Source organism: Tympanuchus pallidicinctus, unplaced genomic scaffold, assembly GCF_026119805.1.
Source record: "Tympanuchus pallidicinctus isolate F22 unplaced genomic scaffold, pur_lepc_1.0 scaffold5, whole genome shotgun sequence".
Classification (NCBI taxonomy): Eukaryota; Metazoa; Chordata; class Aves; order Galliformes; family Phasianidae; genus Tympanuchus; species Tympanuchus pallidicinctus.
Window position 1 is genome coordinate 60,440,822 of NW_026294769.1, and position 17,888 is coordinate 60,458,709.

At 34.1% G+C, this 17,888-nt stretch overlaps 1 protein-coding gene across 2 annotated transcripts in view; it reads right to left on the bottom strand.

Moving 5' to 3' along the window:
- Positions 1-17,888, bottom strand: part of CSMD3 (CUB and Sushi multiple domains 3) — a 512,773-nt gene that overhangs the window by 200,016 nt on the left and 294,869 nt on the right. For both annotated transcript variants that reach the window (XM_052703606.1, XM_052703607.1), the window contains 2 exons: positions 10,639-10,821; positions 8,745-9,071 (listed from right to left, as the gene is read on the bottom strand). In XM_052703606.1, the coding sequence (XP_052559566.1) occupies positions 8,745-9,071; positions 10,639-10,821 (510 nt within the window). The remainder of the gene's footprint in view (positions 1-8,744; positions 9,072-10,638; positions 10,822-17,888) is intronic.

Consider the following 17,888-nt stretch of genomic DNA (forward strand, 5'->3'; position numbering starts at 1 on the left):
GCAAATAAAATAGTCTGATAAGTTTTGCAATTAGGATTGCAAAGTTTTATTAATATAAACCTCTGTTTAGAACAGTCATGCTGTCAGAAGACATCAGTGATGGTAACAGCCCAAACTGTCGAATACTACAACAGGCCACAAGGTTCCATGAAAAGTGTAGGGCCAGCATCTTTGATATAGTAGCATTTTTTTTATATTTATTATTTTTAAATTCACTGATAAATTTATTAGAACCATAGTGACTGGAGTTTGCCTAATATTGCCATTGTATGATGGAAGCATTTGAACAATAGGAGAGAATTTGGGAAAAGATTTAAAAAAAAAAAAAAAAAAAAAAGTGAATAAATCATATTAATATATTAATAAATCATAAATCACTGTAATTATATGGTTTTATCTATGCTCAAATATATTTCTAGGATGTATAAATACTTCAAAATTTCAAATAAATCTAAGAGCATATAAAAAAATAGAATTTCTTTAAATATATCTGAATGGGATAATAAAGATAGTTTATATCTATTACCATAAATATTCTATAGAATTCGCCTTATACTGGGAGAAAAGACAAGTTCATCCTCCTACCAGTGGTGAGCAAAATCATATTTACAGAAATATCATTCAAAGAAAACTTTGCATTCATTAATTACTATATTTTGATACTTTCTTAATATATATATAATATTTATATAATAATAATATAAATATATAATGTAGGCAAAATGTGGATTTTTTTAGAAGTTGTATTTTTCAGCATGAACAGATATCATATGCAAAAAAATCCACCTTTCTGAACTGTGACAATTCTAAATTACCTCTTATTAAGTCTATGTAAGAAAGAGATTATTTTCACAATATTTTCTTCAGATTTACTTGTGTGTCTGTTAGACAAGACATATCAAAACCATGAAATTTCCAAATGAAAACATTATTCTAAAAGATTTTTTAGAAAAGAAAGAAAATTGATTTTCTATTGTATTTCCAGCAGACTACTCAACTTAATTATAATTAAAACCAGACAAATTAATCATATTAATTTGCTTTCAAGTTTTCATTTCTTCCTGAAAAGCCTAGGCATTCAGAGAGCTTCAGCAGACACTAAAATAGTGGTAACACTAGTAAAATAATCTTAAAAAAATTTCCAAGCATTTTAATCTAAAAAATAAAATTCTTATTTTTAAAATTATCTTATATATAAACAAAGTCTAATTTCTTAAGAATATTTGTTATATAATTATTCTATATTAAAGAATTATGAAATTCACACTTGTCTGGCAAGAACAAAAATCGTATGATTTTCAAAGTGAAATACTTTTTAAATGAATAAATGGCCTATTATCTTCTAAGCAATCTGTTTGTAAGATAACAGTTTTTACTATAAATTATCAAATAAGCTTGTATGCAGAAAGACCATAATTATTCTAGTTTGAAAGACAGTTTTGCATATGTTGTATTTTTAGTAGTTACACCTTTCTATTTAAAAAGTATTTTCTTAAAAAGATTTGGCAGATTTTGAATTGTCTCAATTTATCTGAAGAACCTGAATAATAAGACAACAAAATTGGTATTATGACATTTTAACTTAAAGAATGCCAAATATGTCGGGAATTAAAATTGTGCTTGAGGATGTTAGAGGATGGCATTCAGAAACAATGCAATCCTACACCTTCTCCATTCTCCACAAAAATTCTGTCAGTAATTTAAGCACAGCCCTCAATTTTAGTCAAAAAATGCCTGTTTTTCTTACTAGCTTCAGATCAGACACAGAAAGATTTTTAATAATTACTTTCACATTTAGATAAAAGTCAACTTCAGATATAGATTGCTTGTGTATGACAGCAGTTTACTGAGGTTGTAAAGTTGGATTATGTCACTATATTTTAGTTAAGGTACTGTGAGTTCTGCTGCTACTGCTCCTCCTGTGGAAATCACTGCACTGCATGGGATGGCTATGGGAAGAAGGAGAGTGACATAACTTTCACCAACAACATCCCTAAATCTCTCAGCAAAGCGTGTATGCATTTACTTTACTTGAAGAAAAATCAGGCTGCTTATACTTAAGAAAAGATTCATAGAATCACAGAATGGCCAGGGTTGGAAGGGACCTCAAGGATCATGAACCTCCAACCTCCCTGCCACATGCAGGGCCACCAACCTCCACATTCAATACTAGACCAGGCTGCCCAGGGCCCCATCCAACCTGGCCTTGAACACCTCTAGGGATGGGGCATGCATAACCTCTCTAGGCAGCCTGTTCCAGCGCCTTACTGCTCTCTCTGTAAAGAACTTCCCCCTGACATCCAACCTAAATCTTCCCTCCCTCAACTTAAAACCATTTCCCCTTGTCCTGCAGTTATCAACCCTTTCAAAGAGTTGATTCCCCTCCTGTTTGTAGGCTCCCTTTAGGTATTGAAAGACTGCAATGAGGTCACCCTGCAGCATTTGGAGTGGAGCTTTAATATTGGACATATCTGAAAAGGAAAAGCATAAAATTGCAAGTACTTAATATTTGATCCATCATCAATAAATTAAGAAGTAATAGAAATGTTCCTTGCCCTCTTTAAATGTAAAGAAAACGTACAGCTTTTTTTTTTTTTTTACTTTAACTCATCCACTATCATGTTTGAACCTATATTGTAAGTCAGATTGGGAAGAAATCCAAGTAGCAAAAACATAGTACAGAGTGACAGTGAAGTACTTTCAGTTCTGACACTAACTCAGAAGAATATTAAAACTTGCATTTTGCTTCAAAGCACATGAAGGGGAGAAACTGCAAAGATCTGGAGAGACAAGATGGAGATGGTAGGAATAAAAATAACTAAAACTCATCTAGTCTAAAGTCTGCTCTGAAAGGTTCTTGAAAACAGGACCAGGAAGGAATAGTCCACTGGCATAACTCATTGTTTTGGTAGATTGCCCTGTGAAGTCTTAACTGGTAAGTCTACAGTCTACCAAAAGATGCATCTCTTTCAGAGAAAAATATCAAGGCGGAAGTGAATATAAAAGTGGTACTTCATAAAAAGTGAAAGGCTTTTAAAAGTGATGCAAACAAGAAGAGTCTACACTGTACTACCACAGGTAAACACATACTTCTGTGCAGCATGCAACACAACGTGAAGAATTCTACCCTGGGAAGTACTGAGTCTAAAATGTCTAGGAGAACGAAGTGCCAGCAAAAATGTCCAGTGGTGAGTGTAACCTGTCACAGTAATAAAACAGACTAAAGCATTCTTTGTATTCAAAAACACTCTCTTGTAATTTGAATGACACGGCCTACTCATCTGGAACCAGTCAAGTAATTTAGCTAATGTCAATAGCCCACAGTCTGACCTTTTGCATGTCAAGTGTTATGTAGTTCTTAGGCATGTAACTTTTATTAGATAAAGCATAATTACATAGTTGCTATGAAAACCAAAAGAAACCCTTCGTTACTAGCAGAAACAGCAGATCTAAACATATACAGATACATTTGCATAGCACTTCATACACCTTAGTCAATGAACAACAGCTCAAAGCAGTCCACCAACTACTAAAAATCATACAGTCTGCAAGATGCTGTTAATGTCAGAGAACTCGCCCACCTCAGCCCAAAACAAAGTCGGCATGTCTTGGGCTTTGGGAATGCCTGCCTACGAAGGATCACCTGAGACCAGACTCTAACAGCTAGACACACTTCTCCCAGCCACTGACAACCGATTCTTCTGCAAGTAAAATACTTTTTTTACTTGTTAGTTCTCTTTGCATTAACACATTTGGTGCAAAGGTAATAAAAATCCATGAATTCACGTAGCACAGTATTACGTTGCACAGTAATAATGTGTGCATTTTTTCTGTCCTGACCTAAACAAGAAATTGAAACTGAAGCAAAACAACTATGTAACTATATAAATGCATTGCTTATTGCTTATATGATTATATTCAGATACCATGTCTAGTTCTAATGTTCATAATTCAACCAAGATGTAGATGAAGTGAAAAGAATTTATTAAAAAGCCACAAATATGACAAAAGTTTCAGAGTTTTACTTTAAATGAACAAGTCCAATGCATTTAGCTTAGCAGAGGGAGGACTAAGTAAGGGTGAGTTTATGAATCACACAAAATCAGAATCACAGAACTGTAGGGGTTGGAAGGGACCTCCAGAAATCTTTGAGTTCAATCCCCCAATAACAATTTGAAATCCCTTTAAAGAGAGCAGAGAAAGAGAAATGTCATTAAGAAATCCCGATTCAGGTCACCCGATTAAGAATATAAGTAAATTAACATAAGCATTGGATATAGCTGAAACTGACATCTTTTTGAGTTCTTACTACTTTGGTTACTGGAACATTCTATCATCCATTTTCATGACACACATTTGTGGGCTGATCCCCATAATTAAAATAAATTGGAAGATTTATAACAACCTATTAGGCATATTGAAGTCAAACACTTGGAGTAAATCAAAGATGATACATTCAAAAAACAAATTTAATTTTTGTTTAGAGAAGTTGAAATTAGGCTTGATTTTACTGAAAAAAAGATAAATTATTTGAGACTACATATGCTGCTACAATAATTACAAATAGACATCTGAAATATAAGAGAATATTTTTAAAGTGTTTACATAGTATCTGGTGTCAGTTTATGTCTTTCCTAGCTAGACAGCAATGTTTAAGGCAGGCATTAAGAAATTATTCTCTGAAAGACTGACAACCAAAATCAAACTAAATTAAAAAATAAATTAATTAAAAAGAAAATATGGAAAGAGAAACTACAAGAACAAATAAAGCAGAGGGATAGAGGGAGATTTAGTCCCTGCAATATTATGAAGAAATATTATATGTTTCTTGGACAAAAATATGTAGTTTGGGTCTGAATTCATTTTCATTTTTCACTTAATGAATCTCAGTTTCTTTTATACTGAGTGGAACAGTAAAGAGAAATTTATCATACAGTCAAGCATGTATCACATTCTTCTTGGAAGGGAAGATATGGATTTACATCTATCCTTCAAATCTTATGGTTGAAAATTAATTTACATTCCAAGTAAGCCTCTGTCATGATCACATTCTTAAGTGTTATGGAGAAAGATAGGAATGGGACCAATTATTCATGCTATCAGGCTTCTGGGGAAAACAAAATATCCACAACATCCTGATATTTTGCCTAAGAGTACTATTCTGTTACCTGTATTGTAAGAAAAACAAAATGTACTAAAACAAAACAGAACACTACTAGCCGATCTGTTAATTTTACTATTTTCTGTAGATGATAGCAAGAGGATATGCATCAGGATTTTCAGATCCAATCTCTTTCCAACTCAAAAGAAGAGTAACTTGGCAAAACCTGATCCATCTTGCTTCATTTCTAGGTTAGCAATATCTAATTTTACATATGCTCACAGGAAAGCATCATTTCAGGAAGCTAATTTTTCAGTAAAACTAATTCTTCAGTATTCATCATGGTCTGAGTTTACACACTGGATCATTGTGTTTGCCCTAGCTGGGAACATATCTTACTTGGACTCTGCTGTTGGATAAAAGTCAAAGCAATAAAACACAGACAGTTCTTCATGTGTCCTTCAGATGATATAAAATAACTCTTACCAGTGAAGAGTAAGGTAAGTGCTAATGGTATTTAGTGATACAGAAGATAATTAATTTTACCTTCAATTATTATGCTGTCTATGAATACAGTGCTAAGCAGTAAATAAGGAGATATATAGGCATTTCGTTAGTTTTAACTTTTTCATCTCCCTCAGAAGAAAAACAAGTAGAATGCATACAACTTTATAATTCAACCAATAGGTAATAGATAAACAAAAATATAGAAGGTGACAGGAGACAGTTTATCTTCCAAAGAATAGAAATAAGTAGATAGAATTCAGAGCTCTGAAGAAATAAGCCCAATTACTATTTACTGCAACTGCTCTGAATGCCAGTCTTGAAATTTTTCTTCCTGTGGCTACCACAGTTGTAAGTAATATATGTTTTAATCAGGATATAATTAATATTAATTTATCTCAATCTATGCATAAGCATACCAAAACAGTATATCTAGCAGCAGTTTTTAAGTATTATTTTTAGCATTGTAATGGTGTATCCAGCCATAACATATAAGCATAAACATATGTACGTGAATGACTTTATGATCAGAAGGGAAGGATAGGCTGAGCAGGCAAAGTGAACATTCTGTGCTGAAGATAAGGGTGGGATTAGACTATAGTCCTTGCTGTTAGGGAAGACACAGCCTGTGGGTGAAGTATTTCACCCAACAAGACGGCACAGAACTGTTCTACAGGCCATTGTTAGAAATCTCAGAATCAGATACCTTCACCTTTATGGAAGACTTCAATTTCCCAGGTGTAAACTGGGGAAATCATACTGCCAAAATAAGCAATTCTGGGAAACTCCAGCATTTTGAAGATAACTTCATATCAATGTGAACCATCTGCAAAACGTGCCCTCCTGATAGCGATTGAAATAGCAAAGGTCTTGTATGGGGTAGTGACAGTAGGTGGCTTTCTTGGTCACAGTAATCATGAACATAGTTAACTTCAAAATTTTTGGCATATGGAGAAAAGGGGGCAGAAGAGTTGCCATCATGGATTTAAAGTGAGCTTACTTAAAGCTACACAGGGTGCTAACTAGCAGTGCCCCTTGAGAATCAACTCTAAAAGATTTAAGGATCTGTGAGAGCTGGGCACTTTTCAAGAAACACCTTTTAAAAATCATAAATAAAATGAGCAGGCAAACCCTTTGTGTCCCAAGTCAAGCAAGTGGGGCCAGAAGACCAACCTGCCTGAACAGAATCTCTCCTAGTACTAGGGCAGAAAAGAAAATATATGACCTCTGGAAGCAAGAACTGGCTTCATAGGAGAGAGAGACAGAGAGCACAGAGATATAGTTCACATCCGCAGGAAGAAAACAAGAAAAGTCTAAGCTCATCTTGCGTTGATACAGGCCACCATGGCACCAGACATCAAAAAAAAACCCACCTTTTTCCAAGTAGGTCAACAGGAAGGAAGAGGAGGTTAAAGCAAAACATTGGACTGATACTTGGAGCAGATGGATACCTAAAGATAAGGAGAAGGAAAAGGCAGGGGTCTTGAACATCTTGTCATTTTTGCCTCAGTTTTCAAGATTAATGACAGATCTTGGTCTATCCAGATTTCAGAGTTGAATAGACCAAAATAGTCCCAGGGGCAATAAGTTTCCATCTATGGTCACTGAAATTGTAAGAGAACAGTTTTACCAGTCCATGGGGCCTGATGGGATTCACCCCAGAGTGAATGCTGAAGGACTTACTGGACACAAGAGCTGGACCCATTTCAAAACTTTAACGGTCTTGGTAGTCTGGGGAAGTCCTAGCTGACTGGAAGCTAGCCAACATCATAACCACCTATAAGAAAAGTATGAGAGAAGACCCAGGAAACTGTAAGTTTAACCTCAGTTCCTGGAAGAGTTATGGAGAAGGCTGCGTTGGCAGTTAAAAAAAAAAAACAACAGAGCTATTACCGTGCATAGTCAGTATGACTTCATCAAAGTAATCTTCCATCTTAGTAATTTTCTTTTCTTCTATGATAAGGTCACTTTTTTGTGGCTGGTGTGAAGATATTGGATGTAATCTTTCAGTAAGATTTTTGATACCGTCCCTCATGGCATCCTTATGATCAAACTGTCTACCTCTGTAGTGAACAGATAAGTTATACTGGGTGATTAATTGACTCAGAATCAGTATTCAAACTAAGTGGGACTAATATGACTGGTGAATGGTCACCAGCTGTGCTCCCCAGGGCTCAGTTCTAGGGCCAGTTCTGCATTTTTATCAATTATCTAGATACAGGAGCAGAATGCATCCTCAGCATGCTTGCTAATAATACTGATAGGTGTTGTTGACTCCCTGAAGGGACAGAGGTTTTTCAGAGGAAACTATGTATACTGGAGCATTGGACAATTAGTAGCAACACAAAGTTCAACAAAGGTTTCTGCGCATGGAGGTACAGTCCAGGAGATGATTGGCTGAGAGCAGCTCAGGAGAAAGAGATCTGAGGATGATTGTCAACAGCAGGCTCAACTTGAGTCACAGTATGCTTTTGCAGCTGAGAGGGCAAATCACATTTTAGTGTGCCTTAAGCATAGCAACCCAGTCAAAGGAGTTGATTCTCTCATTGTATGTGGTGTTGGTATGGGTTCACTTTGACTGTTGTGTTCGGGATGGTATAGTCCTTCAGTGTGTCCAGCTAAGCTGGTAAAGGTGTTGGTAGGATGTCCTATGGGAAGAGGAGGCTGAGAACACTAGAGCTATCTTGTCTGGAAAAAAGATGGCTATAAGGTGACTTCATACACTCTAAAAGTTTATTAGGGAAGAGCTCCATGTTATTCCATACCCACAGGTAAACTAGTACAAGTCCTCAATCAGTATACGTAATGATAGTCATTAACGTTATGTAACATTAGACCAGCAGGACAAAATGTGCTTTTAATAAATTCAGTAAAGTTCACTTATACAATTTGAAATTGGCCTAAATTTCAGTCATCTAACCAATCCCATCGCAACAATCTCTAATGCAGTAAATGATAAACATATACTTAATTTCAGCTGCTACATAGCATTTAAAAGACAATTTGAACTCATAAATAAGGTATTTTTAGGTATATATGTTCTGTTTGAAAGCATATAATAATGCCTTTTTAACATGCTTATCTCCTGAATTATATATTGAAAACAAAACATACGTTCATAGAAACTACTATTACTCACTGTTATAAGTGATGTTAAATCCACGTCCTGACATTGAATGGTCAGCTTGAAATTCCAGACGTAAGATATGACCATTACTGGTAAGATGAGAAGGAACTTCAGCACCAGTAAATGTTCCTATTATGGGGGAATCTGGAGAGTCACCATCTTTAACTGCAAGGAAGTCAAACTGAGATTCCAAGTCAAAATCATTAAAAGAAAGATGGATTCGGCTTCCAGGCTCTGAAATAATTGTCCAGATACAATTTAAATTATTCCCATATCCTTCTGGATAATCGGGTGAAAGTACAGTTCCCATAGGTGCAGTGAAATTAGAAAGGCAAGGAACTGCCAAAAAAGAGAGAAAGAAGTTAGACAACAGAAACAAATATTTTAAGAAGCATTTACTTTATTATAAGGCTTTGTATGAGATACTTAAACATGCTTACTATTTCAACTGAATAATTCAGTATTTGCTGTGATCTGGAGTGAAGATAGATAAGAAGTTTTTCTGTATCTTCTTATTACCTTTCGTTCCATAAAACTACCTCTCAAGCAGAGACTCCATGTAATAAGGAACATCCTCATTGCATCAGAAACCTATGCTAGTTCTTACAGTACTCATGTACTTCTTAACCAGTAGGCAGCAGTTATTATTTTCATTAGGCAACTGTTTAGATGAACAGACCTGTCATTGAGAACATTAAAGAGACAGAAGGTCAGCTGCCCTTATTGTTTGTTTTTCACACGGAAGCGTAAGATAATAACTACTCTCACAGGGATAACAGAATTGTGTTGCTATTATCAGGACAATATTTTATATTCAGTCATTCCTGTTGAAACATAATAAACTGCAAGGATGAAAATAAATGATCATACTCTGAATATATTTGATCTGTATTACTTTAGTGAAAATCATAGAATCAGAACCATACGGGTTGGAAGGGGCCTCTGGAGGTCACCTAGTCCATCTCCTCTGCTAAATCAGGTTCCTTAGAGTAAGGAAAGTATCCTGGTGGGTTTTGAGTACCACCAGGTACTCAAGAGAAGGAGACTGCAAACCCTCTGGGCAGTCTGTTCCAGTACTCTGTGATCCACATGAAAAAGTTCTTTTCACAGTGTTCACATGGAACATCCCATGTTCCATTTTGTTCCTTTTGCCCCTTGTCCTGTCACTGGGCAAAGCTGAAAAAAGCCTGACCTTATCCTGCTCTTAAGATATTCATAAGTTTCCCTCTGTATTCTCCAGGCTAAACAGTCCCAGGACTTTTAGCTTTTCCCAGTAAGGGCCATGCTTAAGGACTCTAATCATCTTTGTCACCATCTATGGGATTTTCTCCAGCAGTACCCAGTCTTTTTGGAACTGGGGAGATCAGAACTGGACACAGTACTCTATTTGTGGCCTCATTTGGTCAGAGTGTTAAAAAAGAAATTACAAATACTTATCATAACATTAGCTTACTTATACTGTATAATGTAAATGATAGAGCTATGATCATTTAAGTAGTATATTATGTTCAGATATATGTGGAAAAATATGTAAATAATTTAAACATCTAATTACAGTTCAGCAACTGCTAATCTACAGAATTTATCGAAGTAGCTGCAAAAAGTGTATTGTACGTAAAAAGATCTATAGATTCCTATTAGAAAGCCAATAATAAATTATTATGCCACACTATGTAAAGATAATAAAATTAATATTAAAAGAGAAAAAAAAAAGTATTTTTTAGTTCTAGAATTTCTACTGAGAATAGCTTCTAGGGAAATCAGCTACTGACAAAAACAAATTCATTCTATCAGCAGAATTGGTTGCACATTGTTAACCTTTCAATCATGGAAATTATTATATATAAAGAAAAATGTTTCAGAATATTATGCATTTCAAAACAATAACAAAAATTTTGGTACATACAAATACAAATTGGTATGTTTGCAGACCACTGGTTGTTTTCTTGGCAAATTATAGATTTCTCTCCAATTAATTCAAATCCAAAATGACACTCAAATCTTAAAACATCCCGATTGGAAAATCCATCCCCTTCTCTGATGCCATACAACGGTGTTCCAGGATCACCACAACTTTCTTTTTCAATTTCTGTTGAAATAAATAAAGAATTTAATTGTAGAAGAAAAAAAACCAAACTCTCTGTGAGTTTATGCTCATGTACAGAACATAAAAGTTACTGAAATATGCCACTAAGTCTGATTCTATTCCATGCTTTCTTATGAAGGTAATTCTGTAAAAGGATTTCAGAAAAGTCAGAGTTCTTTGTGTTTATAGAGTATTTTAAATTGAAAACAAATGAGAGAAATTACTTCTACTTACTTTTCTTTTTTCTTTTTTTTTTAAGGCAAAAATTGTATCAAGCAAAATACCACATGCTTAACTCTTAAAATTAAAAATGGACAGCAGTACCTCACTGTGTCCAATACAATTCACATTCCATTAGAGCTGAAACTCATAAGCCAACAAAAAGGGGAAGGAAAAACAAAGGAGAGATTAGTAATATAAAAAGAACTGCCCAAATTCAAAGGAGGCAATACATAAATAAATAAGTATACATGTGCCTGCATACACATTATTCACATTCGTATGTACAAAAAACACTATGTAAACATATGAAGACATAACTTTTCTATTCTCTAATAAAATTTTATGTCTAATAAAATTTTCATGCATATGCATGTCACAAGTGCATCAGAGAGCTTAGGCTGGAAGGGAGCTGATGCAGTTTTTAGGCTAGAATCTTCTGGGTCAGAATCTCCCCAAAAATGCATATTTCTAATAAAAGTTAAAGTTGGTCTATAGAAAATATCCTAAAAGTGATGTAAGCTTTTAAATTTTACCTTAAATGTTAATGAGACTGTCAGTATCAAACAAAGAATATACAACTGTTAATTGCCAAAGGAACATAAAATTTTCCTAAGTTGTCTGAAGAGATTAATAATATTCTAAATACCTAAGTCATTCCACATTCTATCTGGGGAAAAAAAAATTTAGCATTCTACAAATCAGTGTCCAGTAAGTAATTATACCAAGTGAAATTACAGAAATTTCTCACGGTATTTAAGCAACACAGTAAATACTTTTGTATCTACTTCTATTTATTCACTTTTGGGGCTACTGTTCTGATGTAGCTAGGCCAATGTTTTTCTCTAATTATTTCAACAGCTGCTCCAAAATTACTGCCTTCTATTTTATTATGTTGGTTCACAATGCAGAATGAAATGTTGCTTTTATGTCAGTAGAGGTTGAACCTTCCCACAAATATGCTGTTAAACATTATTGTTGTGATGGATGGCAGCAGAGGGGCAGTCTTACAAAATGGCTTCTGATGTGGAAGTGCATATGAAGCAAAGGTGTAGAACTGAATGCCTCCATACAGAAAAAATTGCACTCACTGACATTCATTGTCACTTGCTTAACATTTACAATGACCAAACAGTGCACGTGAGCATAGTGAGGTAGTGGGTGGTGCAGTTCAGCTACGGTGACAACTACATGAAAGACAAGCCACTTTCCCATTGCCAGACATAACCATCACATGACAAAATGAAAAGCATCTTGATCAGCTGGTGAATATGGTGAAAAACTGTGTTCTGTAGCTTAAAATTGTTACTGAGCTCTCTGTATCTGTTGTATTTTCTACAGAAATAAATAAGAGGCATTACTTTGGAGTTAGCTAAGTATTTTATTCTAAGTAGTAAGAGTGAGTATGACTTTTGTTACATTTAATAAATACAAATGCATGAAAGTGATAGAGTGAGCTTGTTCATCTTGTCTTCTACCAGACATCTTTACTAGGAAGGCTTAAAGGAATTCTTAAATATCCAGAAATTCTTAGGTGGATTATAATTATTGATAGGAGTTAGTTGGGAAACACATTTCTTCTTTATGTTATTTATTGTATGTGAGAGACTACACACATAATCTTATCTTTTGTTTTAATAAATGGAATTAAGTTGAACAAAATGTTATTTGAATGACAGCTTTAAATGAAATAAGTCATCCATAAACTCTGGCCATATTTATCTATGTTTATAGAAAACTTTCCTTTATTACTTTAATCTTTTCTGCACAATTGCTTACATATTGCACTCTGTAAAATTCATATTAGCATTAGTTCATTTCTGAGTTTGTAACAGAATTGTTTTCTGTCATCACATAATTCTCTCTGACAGTAGAAATTATTGGTTTTTTTGGGGGGGTTTAAGTGCAAATAGCTTCTGGATTTGTATACAGAATGGTAATAAACTTTCTCTGAAAGAGACAAAAAAATGTTTACTAGGCTTTTGTCAGATAATAACATTTCACATAACATTATTTTAGGACAAAGCATTTCTTCAGCTTTGCTTGAATTCACTAAAAGGAGCAAATTCATTTTTTTTTTTTTACTGCTAGTGCTACAGCTGTGCTTCAGCATCCCCGCTTTGAATATATTTCAATAACTGAATTTTGCCTCAACATAGCCTGTTGAACTTGCACTAATTCCTCATTGCAGATAATATGTTTGTATTAAAAATATATATTTTATATCTGATTAAGTTAAACAGGCAATGTATTTTAATGTAGCTCACTGAATAATGTCATCATTAAAACTTCATTTTTTAGACAAAACCATTATTGGAAACTTCATCATGATTCAAAAAATAGCTGAGAGAAACAAAAGGCATTATTTCATGGAATATAGCTTAATTTTCATATGATGAAATGAAGCTTTCATATACATATCAAAGCTGCAATTCACAGAAAAGTTGTTAGAGAGTATATTTTAGCAGTTTCAGTATTATTATGTTCTCTATTTTTAAGGGATGTTGCTTGTTTTAAGTATTTGGAATAAGTATTTCACGTGTAACAACTATTTTTGAAAAGTCATAAGTCCACTTAAAGACTTATTAGTATTTTATTTTTTGCTTATTTTTCACTTTTACATTTTGTTGATACTCTTCTTTATTATTATTTGTTCTGCCTTTTTAGATTTTCAATTCATGCTGGATCCGATGAGAGATGGCTACGATTTTGTAATCTAAAATCCAATATTACTACTTATTCCCGAGAAAAAACAGCAAATTATGTTAGATTATGAGATGGCCATTTCTTTCTTTGTATTCTGCATAAAAACAAGCAAACAAAAAAAGCTCACATATCTATGTGTAATGATAATTAGGTTGTTAAATATGTTAATGAGTTAGGCAGGATCCTCTCAGGTTTAAAGCATTTCAGAAAAGCGAGAAAAATAAAATCAGTTGTTTTCAGAAATTATTTCAAATTTCCATAGGAAATATAAAAATCAAAGGGTACAATCTGTTACAAACTTAGTTAACATTATAAGATAGAGATGTACTAATGGTTTCAGCACAATTCCTTCCCTCCCTGTTATTCCCACATCCTGTTTCTAAGGCCAGTGTCTTATATTGGGAACTGTATAAGAGGATGGGAGTCAGCTATAGCTGAAATATGCAGGCTGCTCAAAAAGTAATGCCTCCTATTTATTTACAGGGAAACCAAAACAGAGCACAGTGACACTTTTTGATAAATTCTCAGCTACAAAACACTGTTGTTTTTTTTAAGATAAATCCCATCATTAACCAATTTGCACAAATTATTTGATCAAGACTGTTCATTTCATGGCGTGACAAATGTACATGACCATCCAGAACATGTCTTATCTTTCATACTGCCGCCGCCACTACTGAAATGCACCACTGTCATGTTTCGGTCTAGTTCTGTGACTCTTTAACTCCCAGTATATTACATGATGTTATGATGTGGAATATCAATCAAAAATCATAAAACCACGACACCCACCCACCATCTCACTGTGCTCACGTGAGTTGTTTGGTCTTCAAAAATGTTCAGTAAGTGTCAACGAATGGGTGCAGTTTTTTCCCACGTGGAGGAATTCAATTTTACACTTTTGCTTCATGCATACTTCCATATCAATTATTATTTTGTAAGACTGCCCCTCTGCCGCTATATCTCAAAAAGACAATATTTAACAGCATATTTGTGGGAAAGTTCAACCTCTACTGGCATACCACCACCATCTGCTTCTGGCATCTTATAGAATCATAGAATCCTTAGAGTGGGAAGGGTCCTCTGAAGGTCATCTATTCCAACCACCCTGCGCAGTGAACAGGAACACCAGGCTACATCTCCAGGAATGGGGCATCAGCCACATCGTTATGCAACTAGTTCCAGTTCCTCACCACCCTCACTGTGAAAGTCTTGGGCCATTAGCATAAAAGGAGACATTAATTTCAGAGCGCTCCCTGGCTTTCCATATATTCCTTCAAAGTATCTGTACCATGAGAATGCTGATGTGGAATGACCTTAGATGTTAAAGTAATTTTTTTTTTTTAAAAAAAAAAAAAAAATTGACTGTTGTTGAAAATGCTTAGGATACTTCTTATTTTGGAATCTTGGTAAAACAAAACAGGTAACTTTGTGACCCAAAGCACTGAAGCAAGTTTGTCACTGTAAATATATTTCCTAACAAGAACCATCTGTAAGACAATTCACTATAGAGGAAAAAAAACAACAACAACAAAAAATAAAAACACCTTCACCACAAGATATATAATGTAAATATGTTATTTGAATAAAAATCAAAATCATTTTTCTATTCTGTGCTTTGCACTAAGGAATTGTGTACATTTCTAATCAGTGATGAACGGAGAGTCAAAAGATACAGTATGTACAGTACAATAATATCATTATAAGAAAGCCTTTTTCCTCTTATTCTCTATTTTTTTGTGAAGGACACACATATTCTAAAGGTGAATAAATGGGCCCAGGGGAAAACAATTATTCGCTTACTATACAAATGCATTTTGACAGAGAGGCACTGAAGTTAGGACTTGTCTATTTTATGCCTTCTGTAATTTAAGGGAAAATAAAAGAGAATTTGATCCTTATGAAGGAAAATAATTCTGAAAGAAAAAATATTACTCCTTCACAGTGGAAAAGTGAATTCTAAAGACTTGAAATGACTTCAGCAGAGATGCAAAGAAATCTGTAGTACTTAATGAAAGCATTTATTAATCAAATACCAGTTTATCTTTAACATTTTAGCGTAGGATTGTTTGTTTTTTTTTTTTTCACTGACCACTGATAAACGGAAGTAAAACAAAAAATTAAAAAACTTTTTGAGTTTGCTTCTAAAAGAATGAAAATATTTTTTATTTGTTTGATATTAGAATTTTCTATGGCAAAAGCTGCAAGCACTCACCGTTGGACATACTGGCATATTGGAAGACAATTGGGAAAAATACATATCATCACTCTTCCAAGCACATCGGTATATACAATTTATATGCACAAAATTGATTCATATCGTGTATCTAATTTGGTTGTGAAATTGCCATAAGAATATTTACAGTGTGGGACTTTGCTACTCAAAAACCTAAGAGATATTATATATTTGTAAAACTTCTGTTCACAAAGCACAAGGTAATCAGCAACAGTATAATCATCTGTCTTATCTTGAACATTAGAAGTTAATCATACAGAGAAACGCACTCAAAAAGCATAATGCAGGAAAACAAAGAGCTTATGGAATACAAGCATATATTTATTATCGTCAATTAGGATGATAAACAATGCAGGGAACAGGTAATCATGGCATATGTCTTCAAGTTAATTTATGCTCAAGAAGAATCTTAAAGACACATAACAGTTAAACAATTCTGAATTTGTTTCAGAAAGACTATTGATTTTGCTTTCCGGTTTACAGGGGAAAAGATTAGATAAGGCGTAATCATATTTACATGAAATAGAAGTTAAACACTGCCATGATAAGCAAACAAAACAGAAAGAACCTTCAGTGACCTCGCAGATTACATCTTCTATGAATACTACTATGTTTGTAAGTCATTTCCTATAAAAGGAAAAATTTTGTTTATTGACCATTCTGGTTACAGCATGAGTACTTTTAAATGCGAAGGATGGAATTCATTTATAAAAGAAAAAGTTTGTTGTCATGTGATGTTTCAGCTTTATTTTAAACGGTATCAACAGTTTTGCCTAATTCTAGCCATGAAATTCCTTTCTATTGATTTTATGTTTTAGAAATACATAAAAGAATTGCCACACTGATCACTATTAAATATTAACAATTTATTTAGCCTCAGTTCTAATCACAGTAAGTATTATGTGTCTTGCCTTCACTTTAACTTGTTTTTTAGAAAGACATACCAGTAAAGAGCAAGCGTGAGGAGGGGAAATGAATTCTGCATATAGCGTAAAAAACACCTGCTCAGTAGTATACTGATAGTAAAATTATATTTAACAATAACAAGAAAGGAGATATGAAGTTATTCAGAAGAAGCATCTATTCTTTCCTTGGCTCTTTTTCTTCCTATATTGTTGGCAGTAACCTTCTGCACGCTTACTGAACTGCATCAGATCACAGGTTTAATGACCACACAAATGGAAAGACCAGAATTTTACCATCTCACCAAGGAAAATAATGAGTAGCTAACTAAGAGAGGGTAATGGGGGTCACTTAAGAAAAACTCAGATGAAATTCCTCTGAGAATGTATGGGGAAAACAAAACAAAACAAAACAAAAACAATGGTAGATAACACTGTGAGTAATATTTCACATAAATCAAATGCAACCAACATTTATAGTTTAAGGAAAAACTAGTTTAAGCCATTATCCATGACAAGATTTTTCATGTGGACAGACATCACATCTGTATTATTTTGAATTTACCTATTTTTTTGTTATAAGCATGAAGTACTTCATAATTATCATGGAATCATAGAATATTCTGACTTGGAAGAGACCTACAGGGATCACTGAGTTCAACTCCTGGCTCCACACAGGGCCATCCAAAATTCAAATCCTATATGTGAGAGCACTGTCCAAAATGCTTCCTGAAATTCAGCAGGCCTGGTGCCATGACAACTACACCTGGGAGCCTGTTCCAGAGCCTAACTTCTCCCTTGGTGAAGAAAGTCTTCCTAATATCCAATCTGAAATGATATTTTATTCTATATTGCATTTACCTACAGTCCTAATGGTTATACACACTTTCTTCTTTTCCTATTCAGTTAGATTTTCTGTCTTTCCAAGCTGAGTTATTTACTCATCAGCTGGCAAAAAATTTGGCTCAGGTAATAAGTGAGCCTTGTGGAGCTTTACAGAATGAGTG